Source organism: Jaculus jaculus, chromosome 3 (genome assembly GCF_020740685.1).
Source record: "Jaculus jaculus isolate mJacJac1 chromosome 3, mJacJac1.mat.Y.cur, whole genome shotgun sequence".
Taxonomy (NCBI): Eukaryota; Metazoa; Chordata; class Mammalia; order Rodentia; family Dipodidae; genus Jaculus; species Jaculus jaculus.
Window position 1 is genome coordinate 152,208,461 of NC_059104.1, and position 18,230 is coordinate 152,226,690.

The 18,230-nt window shown below is 40.2% G+C and overlaps 1 protein-coding gene across 2 annotated transcripts in view; it reads left to right on the forward strand.

Moving 5' to 3' along the window:
• Window positions 1-18,230, forward strand: part of Efl1 (elongation factor like GTPase 1) — a 138,363-nt gene that overhangs the window by 83,769 nt on the left and 36,364 nt on the right. For both annotated transcript variants that reach the window (XM_004658232.2, XR_006636264.1), the window contains exon 16: window positions 17,969-18,100. In XM_004658232.2, coding sequence (XP_004658289.2) covers window positions 17,969-18,100 — 132 coding nt within the window. The remainder of the gene's footprint in view (window positions 1-17,968; window positions 18,101-18,230) is intronic.

Consider the following 18,230-nt stretch of genomic DNA (forward strand, 5'->3'; position numbering starts at 1 on the left):
AACATGTATGCTCAGATATTCTGCTCCAGGTAAGTAAGACAGCCTGGCATTACTCTCCTAGGCAGACTTCCCTGCACTTCACACTTTTTAGGGAGTCCTGTGCTTGGTTTTATTTCATTGTTGGCTTCAATAACTAACTCCCTGAGAAACTTTAAACAGTTGCCAACTGACCCTGCTCACAAACATTGAACACAAGGGCTATTGTAAACCCAGAGATAATAATCAAAACAGATCAACATTTAGTACTGCAGAGCTGCATGACACATCGCCTTGTCACAAATGCTTGGAACCATTATCATTGCTTTTTGCTCCTTCCATCTGACTTAGGGAGGATGGTGCAAGGGATCACCAAGCCTATTCTCATCAGGCCTCTGACCTAGAACACGGACAAAGGAGCCAGTGACAATTAGTAATAAAAGGTGCCTAAAATGCTATCTAACATTGCCCCCACCACCATTAAGAAGATTAACTGCAAAAAAGAGATTTACCTGCTATAAAAAGACAGAATTGTTCACTGCCAAGTTTATTTGTATTCCATGTGCTTGAAGAATTAAGCAGCTATACTCTGGGAAATGCTTTATTTGTGTTAGGAAAGATTACACGTTTACAGTTAAGGATAGAATTATTAGAATATATGATTACCAACTTTATTTCTCCTCACATTTGAGAAATTAATTCTATTTGCTACTTAATTTATCAAGATATCTATCACTAAACTCTCTGGACAAGTCCTTGGTTTATCTTACTATCTCTGTCCCACATAGCTTGGAATCTGTGGGCTCCAAGATCCCTTTCCTGCTTGCTGATCCTTTCACAGTGGACCTTCTTGCTTTCTTTCTACCTGGTACCATCTGAAAACACTAGATGCCAGACCCCTCTGACCTTAGTATATAGAAAGTTGGCTCTCACTTCTCCCAGTTTGTCTGCTGCTGCTTTCAGTGGCTAGCTGCTCTGGCAATTTTACCTGACTTCATACCACATTTGGCTCCGTGCCCTTCCTGCCTATAAAATGATTTACAGGCAGCTCGCCATGCTCTTTTGCCAAACTTGTCCTTTCTAATAGAATAACACTTCAGATTTGGGTGACCATTGTAAAAATCTATTACTCTGTGCTTCAGGAAAAAGCCTGAGACTGAGTTAGCAGCTGCCTCCGACTGTTAGCTCACAGAAAACCTGTTGTCAACCACAAATTGAAGACCTGTTTACACAATTAGCTACTTGGAAATGTACCTGTGGTGCAGATGACTTTTTTTTTTTTTAACCTGAATGCAATGCTTTGTTAAATTTATACATGTGACAGGGAATTGGAATTTGTTTTGGTGGGAATGAAAACAGAAGTGTTGGGAAAATAGCAAGGTACCCATCAAGTATTTCAGGCTAGCAGAAACTGGAGGCAGTGGTGGTATCACAAAAGTGTGATTGGAATCTGACAGGAGAAAGCAGAGGAGGCTGGCGGCAGAGACATGGGTAGGTTCATTTGCCTGAGAACTTGTATAGTGGGAGAGCTTCCTAACAAATGAGTGAATCCATGTGTTGGTCTGTGCATTAGAATTGCTGCCCTTCGTCAGAGTAGTGGGCTCCTGAGACTCTCTTCTCTTAGAATGTTATGAGAAATTGTCCACTGCAGGCAGGTAGCGTAAAAGCAAATAGATTGCTGTGCACCTTCTGTTTTAGAGCTTAGTGTTGTAATGATTAATTGTGCATTTCACTATTGCCACTGAGGATGGTAAATCTGTTGTGTATCAGGTAACTAGTGTGTTTTTCCTCTCTACATTCAAGTATAATCATAATAAAGTTTGTCTCAATAATCACTAAGGCTTTAAATATTATTTTCCTAGGGCTAGAGAGAAGGCCCAGCAGTTAAAGGTACTTGTTGCAAAACCTGATGGCTCAGGTTTAAGTCCTCAGTACCCACCTAAAGCCAGATACACAAAATGGCACATGCATCTGGAATTGTTTGCAGTGGTAGGAGGCCCTGGCCTTTATTCTCTTCCTTTCATTCCTTCTCTCTTCCTTACCTTGCAAATAAATAAATAAAAATAAGTTTTAAAATTATTCTTTAGATTTGTAGGTAAATGCAGAAATAAAATTAACTTTCTTTTTTTTTTTTTAATTTTTTATTTGTTTGTTTATTTGAGAGCGACAGACACAGAGAGAAAGACAGATAGAGGGAGAGAGAGAGAATGGGCGCGCCAGGGCTTCCAGCCACTGCAAACAAACTCCAGACGCGTGCGCCCCCCCCTTGTGCATCTGGCTAACGTGGGACCTGGGGAACCGAGCCTCGAACCGGGGTCCTTAGGCTTCACAGGCAAGCGCTTAACCGCTAAACCATCTCTCCAGCCCAACTTTCTTTTTTTTAATAATTACTTTTATTTATTTATTTGAAAGACAGAGAGAAAGAGGAAGATAGTTAGATGAGGGCCTCTAGCCACTGCAAACGAATTGTAGACACATGTGCCACCTTGTGTATCTATCTTATATGGGTCCGGGAGAATCAAACCTGCATCCTTTGGCTTTGCAGGCAAGTGTATTAACTGCTAAGCCATCTCTCCAGCCCAAGATCAGTTTTCTTCAATTCGATTGGCCACCCAGAGGTCATTTTGTCACAATTAAATTTAGGACACTACTATATATTGACCTTTTGTGCATGTGTGGGCCTCGGGCATCTGCCATCTCTCTACCTTCCCAGTACCAGCGTGGCACTATGAATGGGTTTTTTTTTTCTTAATATTCTAGATGGCTCTATTTTCTCTCTTGTGTTTTATTTGTTCTTCATACATATATGTAGTATTTTGATCTTATAGAACCCCTATTATTCTCTCTTATCCCCCTTCCACCTCCATTAAACCCCTTCTTCCCATCACATACTACTGGATACAGCATGAATAATGATTCCTCTGCCCTAGCAACCATTAACTACTAGTAGCTCCTTGGGACTCAAAAGTTCCTCCCCTATCCCTGACAGAATGTGAGTACAGGTGTACACGTATCACAGTGCACATGTCCAGGTCAGAGGGCACCTCTCAAGTCACTGCTCATCTGTCCACCTCATTCGAGGCAAGGTTTCTCTCTCTGCTGCTGTTGTTCTGTGCTGCACTCATCATGAGCTTCTGGGAACGTCCTCTGACTCCACCTCTCATCTTGCTATCAGTGTACTGAGATTATAGAAGCCTGCCATGACTTCTAGCTTTTTTTTTTTTTTTTTTTTTGGTAATGTGGGATATAGAATACAACTTGGGTAGTTGGGCTTAAGCAGCAAGCCCTTTACCTACTGAGCCATCTCCCCAACCAGACTGACCCTGTCTTGTGCAGGTCTTGTTCAGTTGACCACAACTGCTTTGAGTTCATGAGTTCAATGGCCATGTCATGTCCAGGCCAGAGAGTTCACAGAACTGCTCCCTGTCCTCCAGCTCTTATTCCTGCCCCTACTTTTGCATTGTTCCCTGAGACTTGCAGGTGTAGGGGGAGTATGATATTGTTCTCCCCCGAGAACTGTGACCTCCTCAGCTATAGGTTTTTAACCTGCTTTACAGTATCAGTCACGAATTTCTTGTTGTAGAGCCTGTCTCATATCAGATCAGAAAACAGTTGGTTACAGCCGTAGTAGTGGTGACACTATTGCACTAGTGGACATCTCTTACTTGGCAGCTGAGTATTTTAGCACCACTGGGTGGAGCCAATAGTGACTTTTCTGTCCCAGCAGCCTTCATAGCACCTACTGGTACTATGAACGGTAGCCAGTAAGGAGGGGGTTCCAGTTCATTCCAGCTTGATTTCTCTACATTCTGCACCAAAAGGGCATAGAGTATTCAGCAAGAGGGCCTTGCTGTTCACTTCTGGTGGGTAACCAAGACCAATAGCAATACCTTGTAATATTTGGGGTCCTCTGAGGTTTCCCTAGCCAACAACTCCTAGGGAGATATCCCACACCTGCTCCTGTGCTTTTCATTTATTAGATAACCTATGCCTTCTGTGAGCAATGTTATCCATCTGCACCACTGTTCATTTTCTTATTTTTAATTATATTTTGATTGGCTTATAAGGTAGCTTTCCATATGGCTTTTTCTCCTGAGTTTTGATTAATCCTCTCACCCCACTCCCTTCTTTCACTTATTTCCCTGCGTTCATCCCTGCTTAACCCTTTCTAGCTCCATATGTTCATCTTTTATGGAGGATGCTGTATATGAATGGAAGGGAAATTTGCTGGCAGAATCATAGAAACCTAGATATTTATAGATGTCTAAAGTTTAAAGGAACTTTGAATACTGTTTTCCATTCCACATTTTAAGAAGAATTTACTTTTAAAAATCAAAACTGGGCCAGGCGAGGTAGTACACGCCTTTAATGCCTTTAATCTCAGCACTTGGGAGGCAGATGTAGGAGATCGGATTGCTGTGAGTTCGAGGCCACCTTGAGACTACATAATGAATTCCAGAAACCCTACTTTGGGGGGGGGGGGGACTGATTTATTTTTTTCTTTTTGGAAATACTGGGGGGTTGAACTCAGGGCCTTGCAAGCATGTTATCATTAAGTAACATCTTTGACCTTTTATCATGTGGGTTTTTTTGTTTTGTTTTGTTTTGTGTTTTTGTTTTTTGAGGTAGGGTCTCACTCTAGCCCAGGCTGACCTGGAATTCACTGTGGAGTCTCAGGGTGCCCTTGAACTCACGGCAATCCTCCTACCTCTGCCTCCTGAGTGCTGGGATTAAAGGCATGCACTACCATGCCTGGTTTATCATGTTGTTGTTGTTTTTTTTTAAATTTAAGTAAAAATCTTTTTAAGTTGCTCTGGCTGGCCTTGAACTTGCTAGTTAGTCTAGGTAGGGTTTGAACCTATAAATCCTCCTGCCTCAGTGTCTAGAGTGCTGGGATTACAGATTTGCACTACCAAGCCAGATCTAGTTTATAATCTTGATAATTTGACAGTTAAGGAAAAGGTTTACCTGTCTGCCATAGAAGTCTTCTTATCTGTAGACAAGGAAAAGCAGGCCTGTGTCCGAATTAGCAGGTCTGTATCCTTATGTTAAAAGAGGAAGAATGATTTCATTGGTAATATTTTACTCTACCTTGGTCCCTTTAAAATCAAAATTATGAGAATCTTTTATTAGTTCTGTATCTGGGAACTTGTTATCACAGTCAGATTTACCATGTTCATTTTGATGGCTAGATAAACTGTGTCCCTTACAAGATTGTAGGTGTCTTGGCCTACAAAAACACATGCACAAGGTCATTATGGTAAATAATGTGGAAATTTTCAATTTGAAGGGACCTTCACATTATGTTGCTAATCTGTTTGAAGGAATGTTTTCCATGATGTTAGATGAGATTTTTTATTCTGTATGTGGTTCAATTTTAGCAGTGGTGAGTGGGAAGAGTAAAAGCAAAAACATGGAAAGTTTTGGTGGTATGTTAGATATCAACAGTAGGATAGTATATAGTGTTTGCCGGGGACTTGTTTTGTTTTCTGAAAAAAATGAAGAATAAACCATAGAGTAGATTTCTAAACCCTTTTAAACACCTTAAAATGAATGTTTAAAAGCACGAAACTGGGCTGGAGAGATGGCTTAGTGGTTAAGCACTTGCCTGTGAAACCAAAGGACACCAGTTCGAGGCTTGATTCCCCAGGACCCACGTTAGCCAGATGCACAAGGGGGTACATGCATTTGCAGTGGTTGGAAGCCCTGGCACACCCATTCTCTCTCTCTCTCTGTCTCTTTTTCTCTTTCTATCTCTCTGCCTCCTTCTCTCTGTCTGTCACTCTCAAATGAATAAATAAAAATAAACAGACAAACAAAATAATAAAATAAAATAATAAAAGCGCGAAACTATGGGTGAACATGCTAAGAACCAGAAAGCAGAGAAGACTTGAAAGTAGTCAGGAGGAAGCACTTAACAAAAAGTGATTTGGTTGCAGCCAGGGCATGTTCAGGACAACCATCAGTGTAAGGGCTTTGCAGCGAAAACACATTATATTAGTCATTGGTTCATGTGGAAGAAAAAGACACAAGGAGACAAGCCATGTTTTCATGTTCTCTCTCTCTCATACTAGTTCTTTCTTAAAGGCTCTAAAATAATATAATAATATATAATATAATAATAATAATATAATAATAGTAATTATAATAATAGTAATTCTTGGCATCTGTAACTTAAAAGTATTGAAAATATGCATGTGTCAGATAGCTTTTAAATACAGTTTCAGTGGTGCAAAGCATGCATGTAGAAAAGTGTGCAAATTTTGAATGGACAACCTGATGAATTTTCATAAACTGAAGAGATGCCAGTATAATTAGTGTCCACATCCAGAAGCTGAACCTTGGCAACTTCCCAAGTGAGCTCTTGTCTAGTTCTTGCATTTTGCTACCTTCACCCCAAGGTGGCGGCAGCTCCCCAGGCTTCTGACATCCTGGAGTAGATTTACCAGACTTCTAAGCTTGATATAAATGGATCATACAGCATGTTCTCTTGTACTGGCCTTATTTCACTTGTTTGTGGGATTCATCCATACACAAGGAAGTCATTTGTTCATTCTCATCTCTGTATTATATGACTGCTACATTTAGTCATCTACTATTCTGTTGGTAGACATTTAAGTAATTCTCAATATTTGGCTATTGTGAATACTGTTGTTTTAATATTTTATGCATTTCTTTTGATGAAAATACATATACTCTTTTAGGAGAGAAATTGCTGGGTCATAGATAGGCCAAATTTAGTAAATGGGTTAATTTATGTTTCTGCCAGAAGTATCTTGAGCGTTCCAGTTGCTCCATATCTTTTTCAACACTTTATTCTGCCTTTTTTTTCATTCCAGCTATTCATGGGTTTATGGATTAGTACTCCTTGATGACTAGTAAAAATAAACTTTTTGTTTAGTAACCAAACACTGATTTTTTATTTATTTTGGAAAGCCTTTTAAATTTTTCCATTTCTTTTTCATTCCTGACTTTTTTGTATTGAGTTGTGTGCAGACTTTCTGGATTTTGCATAAAAGTTCCTGGTTAAAAAGATTTTTTCTTGCACTGTTGAGTTACTTTTTCTCTCTCTCTGGGGTGTCTTTTGATCAACAGAAATTTTTATTGTAATGTAAGGTCTTTTCAGTTCTTCTGTGGTTAATGCTTTGTGTGTCTATTCATGAAATCTTGGCTTACTCCAAAGTTAGAAATGTTCTGTGTTAACTCTTCTAGAAGCTTTTGGGTTTCACTTAGCAGATCTACATCTGCATCTGGGCCCAGTGAAAGGTGTGAGGTTTGTGGAGATTGCTTGCTCTTTCCTTCCTCCCTGCTCCTTTTCTGAAGAGGCCTTCCTCCTTAGGGATACAGGTCAACCCCATGGGTGTTGTGGGTCATGCATTATGTGGCATCAGTCAGTTATGCAGGTGAGGCAATGTCTCTGTGCAAAATGTCCAGAGATAAACAATCCATTGCACTCCACCCCGGCCCCAACTGTCGACTCTTTATACCTGGGTCACCTAAGTTGAGCTTTGTCATATCCTTTCCTTATCCCTGCAGGAGCTCCCACGTGCCTCAATAGTAGTCACTCTCTTAAAATTGATATATTTTCCTCTCCCAGTGCTTTAAAACTCATTTGCAACTTGAGTAGAGATCTGTAAAATATGTATATTTGATTTTTAAGCTTTTGGTAATATATTGTTGGTGACTTTGTATACTTTTGTTTTTTTCTTTCAAAGAAAAAGATAAGGTTTCACTCTAGCCCAGGCTGACCTGGAATTCACTATGTTGTTTCAGGCTGGCCTCAGACTTACAGCAGTCCTCCTAACTTGGCCTCCTGAGTACTGGAATTAAAGGTGTGTGCCACCATGGCTTGCTTACATTTTCTTATTCTACTATTCAATGTTTTCCACATTTTGTTTTGTTTTTGTTATTTTTTTGAGGTAGGTCTCTCCCCATGTTGCCTAGGCTGTTCTGTAATTCCTAATCCTTCTACCTCCACCTGTGGAGTGCTAGGATTACAGACATGTACCACCATGCACAGCTTCCAGAATTTTTTCTATGTTGATTTTATTGTATGAATTATATCATTATTAATTATCTGTTGGTGGATATGTGAGTTCACTTTCATTCTTCCCCAGTACTGGAAATAGAACCTAAGGTCTTGCACATATTAGGCAAGTGCTCTACCACTAAGCTGTATATCCAGACTTTGTACTTTATTCTTTTTACTTTGCTTTGAGACAGTCTTACTAAGCTGCCCAGGTCCCAGACAGGCCTTGAGCTTTAAATAGTAGCTGGAATGACAGGCCTGTACCACCAAGCCCTCCTCTTTTCAGCTTTAAAAGAAAAAAATTTTTTTTACTTTTATTTATTTGTTTATTAGAGACAGAAAGGAGAGAGAAAGAAAATGTGAGAATGGGCGTACCAGGGCCTCTAGCCATTGCAAACAAATTCCAGATGCATGTGTCACCATGGGCATCTGACTTATGTTGGACCTGGAGAATAGAACCAGGGTCTTTAGGCTTCATAGGCAAGTGTCTTAACCACTGAGCCATCCCTTCAGCCCCTTTTCAGCTTTTTGCTGTTATATTCAATACTTGCCTGAGCATCTTTGAACGTAGTTCTTGTTCCCATGGAAGAATTTCTCTAAGAAGATGGTTTTAACCCTATCAAACCCAAACTGATTTTTTTGTTTGTTTGTTTGTTGGGTTTTTTGTTGTTGTTTGTTTTTGAGGTAGAGTTTTACTCTTGTCCAGGCTGACCCTGGAATTCACTCTATAGTCTCAGGGTGGCCTCAAACTCATGGTGATCCTCCTAACTCTGCTTCCCAAGTGCTGGGATTAAAGGCATGTGCCACCACGCCCTGCTCCAAACTGTTTTTTATAGCTAATCTAGAATCGTTTTTTTTTTCCCCAGAAATAAAACTCAAAGATAAAATAATTTGCCTGCTGACCTAATTCCAAGCAGACAAGCATGATTTTGCTGTAATATAAAGGACAAATAAAAAGGAAGTAATTTGCAATAAAGTGAAGTGCACTCTAGTATGCAAATGTTCTAGTGTGACTGTATTAGAAGGCACAACTAATTCAGATACTTGCAGACACTCAGTTTATGTGACAGTTACAGATATAATTTGATAGAGATGTGTTGTATCGATTACTTATATGCCATGAGTGGCTTTTGGTAACAAATAGCTATTTTCAGAACAGGTTTAATCTTGCTTTGATTTACATAATAATTCAAACATTCCTGAAAAAATAGTATATATTAAACTGCAAAAACCAGCTTTTATTAAAATGGAATTAGAGTTAGACAATCTAATTACCAAGTTTGTTTAGCATAGTACGTGAAAGTCCACAAAGGGACTAATTCCTTGTATGGGACATTTGCACACTTTACAAGGTACTGGCCCTTGGCCACTAAATGTCTGCCACTAGTGGCTCCCACCCGACGTGCCTCTGCCTGTAACTCACTGCCTTCACGGGTGGTGCTCGTACTGTACAACCCTGCTCTGGGATTTCTGGTGGTCACAAATCCTGGCTTTACGATGTTGAGCACTGCAGAATCAGTCTTCCATGGGATTGTAATGGTTTTTATTCCCAGCACTTCTCTGTACATAGTTGCCAACCTGGTTCAAACTTACTCCACTTGTATTGGTGTGCAGTAGTATCATTTTATTTGTATTTACCTTGCTAATGAGATCAAGACTCCACTTTGGTTTTTTTTGTTTGTTTGTTTTTTACTCCCTGGGGCTTCCTTTTCTTTTTGTCCTTTTTTTTTTTTTTTTTTTTTTTGGTATACTTATGTTCTTTGCCACATAACTGTTGAGTTGCCAGTCTTCCTTGATTTATACCACAACTTTGCATGTACTCTTTGACTCATATTGGAACAGTCTATTTTGTAGCTTTGTTTGTAACATTTTCTTGTTACAGGGTTTTTTTAATAATATAGTGAGATTTCTGAATCTTTAGCCTTATAGTATCATCATAAGATTTGTATGTTCTATTTTTAGTTCACACTTTGATCTCTGTTCCATGGGAAATTTATTTGCTTAGAGTGTGTGGCAGCAATGAGTTATTTCCCAGTTCATCAGCCAGTTGTCTCAGTGCTGTGTGCTGATGAGACCCTCCTGTCCACCACCTTCCCTTAATCATCTACCTACCCCATGTGTGTTGGTCTGTTTCTGGCTCTTCATTCGTTTCCATTGATCTATCATCTGACAGACCACCATTTACTATCCTGTCTATGCATTTTCCCCTGAAGTTGTGCTACTTTCTCAAGAAAGGAGTCATGAGCTGACCCTTAACACTCTTCTTTAATCTGAGCCTCAGCAAACAGAAATAGCTCGCGGTTGGAGATGCCCTTCTCTAGTGTCATCTCCTCATTCAGGTTTTCCTCGGCTTGTATTTCTTTGATCATTTCACTCAGCATCATTTTGCACCTGAGCTGGAGTTGCCATTTCATGCAAAAGGGATTTGCTTCCTGTATCAATTGGAAATGTCGAAGGTTTAAAGGTAGAAGGAGTTAGGTTAAGATTTTCTGGACCTGTTTCTTCTCCTTTTCCCTCTGTCTAATTTTTGTCTTAAATTTCTAATATTGGTTTCAACTGTGCTGCATATTTTATACTTTTTGAATGTCAGCCTTTGTGTATTCCTCAGTTTATTTAGCTTGCTCAAAGTGAAACACATCCTAAAGAATTTCACCCAAACCCTGGTTACTTCGTGCAGAGCTCGTAAATGTTGTGATTATAAATACAAATTTGCTATATCCTTTACAGTTTAGTCAACAATGTGTATAAGATTTGTGCCATTCATATATACCAAATGTAAATTCAAAATTTGATGAGCAAATTAATGTTAAAATAGCTGTTATGATTATTATACATACCACTGCAACTGCTGTACTGTATTGAACAAGGTTAGAGCTGTAATTAGATTCAAATTCTACTGATTCCACATAACATAACAAGCGCACGTGTGGGCTAAACAAAAGTATTGATGGATATTGCAAGATCCCAGTGAAGTGGGAATACAGGGGTTGGAAACACCTGTTCACTTGAGCCCCGTGCTGTTTCTAACAGTAAGGACTGTGGACTCGCAGTTGACCCTGCACTGGTGCCATTTTCAGTACTTCCCGTGCCCTCTGCGTGGGCGTCTCCTTACCCTTATGTATCCATTTATCAAGAAGCCTGGAAAGGTTCAATTTCCTTCTTGTATTAAAAAAGTGGGTGTATTCTTCCCATTATAACACTGGTCACATTGTATTCTACTCGTATGTTTACCTCCCTTTGTGCTCTGATTTTTAGTTCTGCAAGGACAGGACATGCTTGTATTCATTTATTCATTGGAGCATCATTATAAAGTACCTGATTTATGTTCCTGTCCTTGAAACTCATATCATTGAAAGACTAAACAAAAGTTGAATAAATGTTAATTATATTCTTTGAACGTAGCTTTCTAAGCTTTGATGCTTGGATACCAAATAGAAAAGGTACTGCAAAGAAAACATCTGGAGGAAAATGTCGTCGTAGAGTTAAAATGTTCATTACATAATGCACATATGTAATTTCATTTATATAATGAGCTGGAGTTGCTGTGTGCTATTTCATATAGGTCCAGAAAATCATAACCTGACTCCTACTTTTAAGTCCTAAATATTTCCAGCTGAAACAGGAAATGAGTCCCTTCTGGATAGAATGGCACATCCAGAATGTTACATGAAGACTACTATAAATGCAAGCAAAAACTTATAGCCTAAAGAAATATTTTAAATTAGTAGTTTTATCTGTTTTGCTGTCCAAGCCAGAAATCTGGGTTTCATCCTTCTTTTTTTTCCTGTTCTTCCCAGCTTCACACCAACCAGCACAACTGACAGCTTCACCCCAGGTCTCTAATCCCATACAGTCCACACCATGTCCATAGCCTTCAGAATAAAGACTAGACCCTGACATTTGTCCCTCTGTCACCTGCCTCTCAACCTTCAGCCTTGCATTGGGTCATTCCCCACTGTGCTCTGTGCCTTGAGTGTTCTGAATTGCTAGGTCGAGGCCTTATCTCTGCTCTGACGGCAGCAGGAGTTCCCTCCTCATCTTACATGACTAACTTGTCAGCCATTCAAGCTCTTTCTGTTCTAGTAGGAAACATTTTTAAGATATCTTTTTAAAATACTTTAGTTAATTAATTTACTTTTTACCTAAGTATTTATTTAAGAGACAGAAAGAATGGGTGTGCCAGGGCCTCTAGCCACTACAAAATGAACTCCAGGTGTATGCACCACCTTGTGCATCTGGCTTTACTGGGAAATTAAACCTGGCTCCTTAGGCTTTAAAGACAAGCGTTGTAACTGATAAGCCATCTCTCCAGCTCAATTTTTTTTTGTTTGTTTGTTTTGTTGTTGTTGTTGTTGTTGTTTTTCGAGGTAGGGTCTCACTCTAGCCCAGGCTGATGTGGAATTCACTATGCAGACTCAGGGTGCCCTCGAACTCACGGCAATCCTCCTACCTCTGCCTTCTGAGTGCTGGGATTAAAGGCGTGAGCCACCACACCCCTCCAGCTCAATTTTTAAGATTATCTTAATACAGGATGTGCTACCTTCTTTATGTGAGCTAGCCTCTTTAGATATTTTAGATATTTGTCTTAGTATAATGTACCCAGAGAAAACTGAAAGGCTTTATTTTCTTCTGCCTTTTTACTTGCTGGTGGTACCATACTAGGCAGTATCAGGTGGTCAGCTCTGCCTTGGGTTCTCCCACTGTTCCAGTCCCCCATACCAAAACTTGTTGGCCAAGCTCCATTGGATCAGTGTGTTTCCACAGGAATGGAGTTGGTCTGGCTCCCTGTGATTCTTTCTTGGGGCATAAATTAAGGCCTTGTGGTGACACAATTACAATTCTTACTTTGTTCAGTATAACGATGGGTAACTTTCTCCCTGTTCTCAAATATAACCAAAAATAGCCAGTTAGTGTTTAATTCTTTAAGATGTTAGTTTTTCGGCTTATTATTCTCTTCTGAAAAAGGGGCCTGCAAGTCTTGGTATAACTTACTTTAAAATTATGATGCGTTTGTCTTTTCCTATGAGAAGAAAAAAATCGAGACATGGTGATGTCATTGTTGCAGGTGTCTTCCCCTGGGCCCCTCCTGTTTTAATGGACTTGCTTAGCATAATGAACCACTGGCTCTTCTGAAGGTCTCAGCTAACCTGTGTTTGGAGATGCTGGGAAAGCAGGCTTCAGAAAGGCTTACTTACATATATGTGTCTGCCTGCCCACCCACCTTCATGACAAGGGTTATAAAGTGTGTGGGTTCCCTGAATTCTTGGCACTTGAATCAAAGAGCTGAATCTGAGTTTCAAGGAAATAGATGGGGACAAATGACTTGGGTTTCTTTGATATCCAGAGAGATTGCATAGAGCAAAAGGTGGCCTTCCACAACCAAGAACTGTGAACTTCAACAGTCTGAGGCATGTATACTTTAAAAACATCCTCATGGCCCTTCACAGTAGTGCTCATTGCTCTCCCCCTGAGGCCTTGTGCAAGTTCTTTTCAGTGAGGTTTAAAGGAATCCATTAATTCTGGCCTCAGCAGGCTCAGTGAGACAGGTTGAGGTTTCTGGGGTGAGAAGATGTTAAAGCCAGTTTGAAACAACAGATTAAGCCAGAAGATTAACATAGTTTCCCATCCATTTGAATTCCAATAATGTTTGTGTTTTAACATTGAGAGTTTTGTTTATGAATCTAAATTTTCTTTAAGATGGTAATGCTGATTTCTATACAGACAGCTGTCTGGCTAACAAGAAGTGTCAGTGTTCTGTAATAGCTTTACCATTTTCCTGCCTACAGTACAACCTCATGCTGAATTGACTCAACCTGTGCAGCGGGGTGGTGTTAAGAAAGGAAAAAACGTTTTGTCAGCCAACCCATTTCTCAAGCTCTGTGAATATTGCTAAAAGATTTATTTATTTTTTTGCTTTTGTTTTTCAAGGCAAGGTCTCATTCTAGTCCAGGTTGACCTTGAACTCACTTTGTAGTCCCAGGCTGACCTTAAACTCATGGTGATTTTCCTCCTACCTCAGCCACCTGAGTGCTGAGATTAAAGGCAAGAACCACTATGCCCAGCTTAAAAGATTTTTATTTTATTTTATTTATTTCTGGGTTTCTTCTTAAATGGGAATATTAGGGACAGCTTAGGGGGGAAATGGTCTTCTAGTATTTACAAGACAATTAATTTTTGATTAAGAAGACTGTGTTGGGACTCTGTGTGCAGTTGAAGAAGTTAGCATTTAAAGGATGCTGTTAACTGTCACCTTGGTCTGTGAGATGCAGCTAATCTGCTGACTCACTGAGTTTCACCCCTGAAGCTAGAATTTTTGCTGCCCTCTAAATTGCTTTCTCTCCATATGCCTCAATTTAACCAAATGCTTATTAAATATTAAAAAGTTACCTCCAGGCTGGAGAGGTAGCTGAGCAGTTAAGGCACTTGTCTGCAAAGCCTGAGGACCCATGTTCAACTCTCCAGATCTCATGTAAGCCAGATACACAGTGATGCAGTTGTGCAAGGCAGCTCATGCGAACAAGGTGGCGCATGTGTCTGGAGTTTGACTGCAGTGACTGGAGACCCTTGGCAAGCCACTTTTCTTCTAATCCCCCCATAAACAATTTACAATAAAAAGGTGGGCTGGAGAGATGGCTTAGTGATTAAGGCCCTTGTCTGTGAAGCCAAAGGACTCAGGTTCGATTCCCTAGGACTCACGTAAGCCAAACATACAAGGTGGTGCATATGTTTGGAGTTCATTTGCTGTGGCTGAAGGCCCTGGCATGCCCATTCTCTCCTTCCCTCCCTCCCTCTCCCTCTCTTTCTCTCTCTCTCTCACAAATAAATAAATTAAATTTTAAAAGTACAAAATAACAAACCTTACATCCTTTTTAATCTCGGAACTTAGAAACAACTCTAAGGGCTAAAATCAAATAGTTCCCACCATAAAGTTGAAGTTTTTCCCATTGGCGCAGTGCTGCCACTCAGAGCTGCTGAAATGATTCCCTGGAGGGGACATGTCCCTCCTTACAAATCTCAGTGGACAAAACCTGGTAGGATTTGTTTTTGTTTTTGTTTTGAGACAAGATCTATGTAGCCCAGGCTGACTCAGACTCACAATCCTCCTGCCTCAGCCTCGTGGATGCAATAAAGGTTTGCGCTAACATACCTGGGAAATTGTTATTATTTTGACTAAGCAAGCAAAATGAAAATTACATGATTTATGTAGAAAAAGATTCAGTGTAAGTGTGAAGGCGTGTGTCTGCAGAAATTAAGTTTAAATGTAAAGGTGTGTGTCTAAAGGGAGCAAACAGAAGGGAACAAGGGCACGGTTAGGGTGTTTGTGTGTGGTTGCTGTTTTTTCCAAAGTTGAACTTCATGCCATTATTTTTAAGACAAAAAAGCTTGTTTCAAACTGTTTTGTATAAATACCAAGTTGTACACTTAACAGTTATCCTATAGCCTATCAAGAAATTTTGAAAGTGATTTTACTGTCATTTGCCCAGATAACTTCAATGGTACTTTTCCTGGGTTTCTAAATTGTATTTAAAAATAAGTAAAACTGGTGAGACATGCTATTCAGGTAACAAAAGTCCTACTGTCTTCAGAGCATTGTCTTTTCCACAAATTCTTTATCTTGGACAGGACTTTTGTGATTGACTTTTTTCTTTTCTCCTTCTGGGGGAATTTTAATCATGCTAACAGATCTCGGCATAGCTAAATAATGAGAGTAGATTTGGGAGCCAGAAGAACCAAGTGTAAATCAGAAGCTCAGAGCAGCAGTTCCAGTATGCTGACATGCAGCTTACAGCCCAGTGAGTGGAGGAAAGGCTGGCATTCATCTGGGCTCTGGAGCCGTGTGCTATATGTGCAGGAAGGAAATGCCTGCTGGTCAGAGGTCAGAGAAGGATGAAAGAGGTTTGAAAGGGAATATTTACTGTGGAGTTTCCCTGAGCCCAACCTCACTGCAGGTGGTGCTATTTCTAGTAGCCCTGCTGGAACTTGGGCAGACCTGGATCTGTGAGATCATGGTGCTACTGTGAAGCAAGCAGGAAGCTATAGCCAGACTCCCAGGTGCTAGACCAACAGGTACACAGAGAGGTTCTCACACCCTGGAAACTTTAGCCAAAGAGGGTCATAAAAAGTCTAAAATGTGTTCCCTGAGCCAAACAATTAAAGGAGCTATTAATATTTGGTATGAAGAACAAAGTTAAAATGTCTCGCAATTACCTTCAAAATCCAAAGGCCAGTGGTCAAAGTAGAACATTCGTCTGAGAAACTTTGAATAACTAGAACAAGAACATTGTATGGAGGTGAGCAAGAACAGATTTTATCATAATACAAGGAATACTATTTTTCCTTACACTTGGAGCTTTCAGTTTAATGAGGTAGTAAATTCTGGATGCACTCAGGTGAGGTATCAAAGGGAAGTTTCTACAGATGTAGTCAGGCAACAGAAACCCTCTACAATGTCTTCACAGTGTGTGTCCAGAGCCTCTGCTTCCCCGGGCTGCCTGCTGGGTTGAGTGGCATCTCTCAAGGCAGTGTTTCCTTACCTTTCCATGGTTGTTTCTAAGCTCAGTAGGCAAAAAAAAAAGATGCAGATCTAAAATCCCTGTCCTTCCTATGTCACCTTTCCTTAGAGCAAGTAACCTCTCCCGACTTAACCCTCCCAATCTTTGTGTTTTTAACACAGAGGCCAAAAATTGGTCCTTGAATGTGGTGTTTTTTAAAAACTTTTTTGTTTATTATTTTAATTTATTTATTGGAGAGTGACAGAGAAAGAGGCACAGAGAGAGAGAGAAAGAATGGGCGTGCCAGGGCCTCCAGCCACTGCAGACGAACTCCAGATGCGTGCACCCCCTTGTGCATCTGGCTAACATGGGTCCTGGGGAATTGAGCCTCGAACTGGGGTCCTTAGGCTTCACAGGCAAGTGCTTAACTGCTAAGCCATCTCTCCAGCCCTTGAATGTGTTTTTTAATGTATTCTGAAATGTTATATTCATTCAAATTCTAGATGTGAGATTCAGAATATCCCTTCAGGTCTCTTAGGTCTCTCCAGTCCTGTCTGCCCAAGGATAATTTGCACCTTGTAGAATCTTGTGCATCCATGAGCCAGGAGCCTGGAATCAGGTGGCTGGAGTTCTCTTTAAAACTAGAGTAGAGTTGGGTCAGGAACTCAGTGGCAATCACCTTATAGGTCTCTAAATTCTTTTTGTCCATATGTGAGTACATTTGGTAAAAAGAGATTCATATCTTTTGATTAATATATTAAAAGCAACTTTGTACTGTAATTATAAATAGTCCTTCTGTACTTTTAAAAATAATCTAATACTATCTAAGTTTGCTGGTTAAAAAAATAAGAATAATTCCCTCCTTCCTTACCATATTTTGGAGCATTTGTCCCTGTAACATATTTAGTAGCTTTATACTGCTCCTTTTTTATTTTTGTTTATTTTTGCTTATTTACTTGAAAGTGACAGAGAGAGAGAGAGAGAGAGAGAGAGAGAGAGAGAGAGAGAATGGGACCCAGGGCCTCCAGCCACTGCAAAGGAACTCCAGATGTGTGCGCCCCCTTGTGCTTCTGGCTAATGTGGGTCCTGCGGAATCAAGCCTCGAACTGGGGTCCTTAGGCTTCACAGGCAAGCACTTAACCGCTAAGCCATCTCTCCAGCCTTACACTGTTACTCTTTAAAAATTATTTATTTATCTTTTGGGTTTATTTATTTCAGAGGGAAAGAGGGAGAGTGAGAAAGAAAAAGAATGGGCATGCCAGGGCCTCCAGCCACTGCAAGTGAATTTGGGACACATGCACCACCCTTTGCATCTGGCTTACTTAGGTTCTGGGGAATCAAACCTGAGTCCTTTGGCTTTGCAGGAAACTGGTTTAACCGTTAAGCCATCTCTTCAGCCCTACACTTTTACTTTTCTAACTTCAGAATTTGTCGTCCTTTACTGACTTTGTGGGTCTTTTCCTTCCTGCAGGAATCGGAGGCCTTCAGGATTTCGTGCTGAAATCTGCAACTCTGTGTAGTGTCCCCTCCTGCCCACCATTTATCCCGCTCAACTTTGAAGCCACCCCTATTGTGAGAGTTGCTGTTGAGCCAAAACACCCAAGTAAGATGCACTTTTTTGTTTTTAAAGCACGTGATGCTCACTACACTTATTAGCTATGTGTATGTATTATTTAGTTTCCCATGGCTTGGTTAGCAGTAGGCTGTGAACTTTTATTGACAGGAGCAACCCT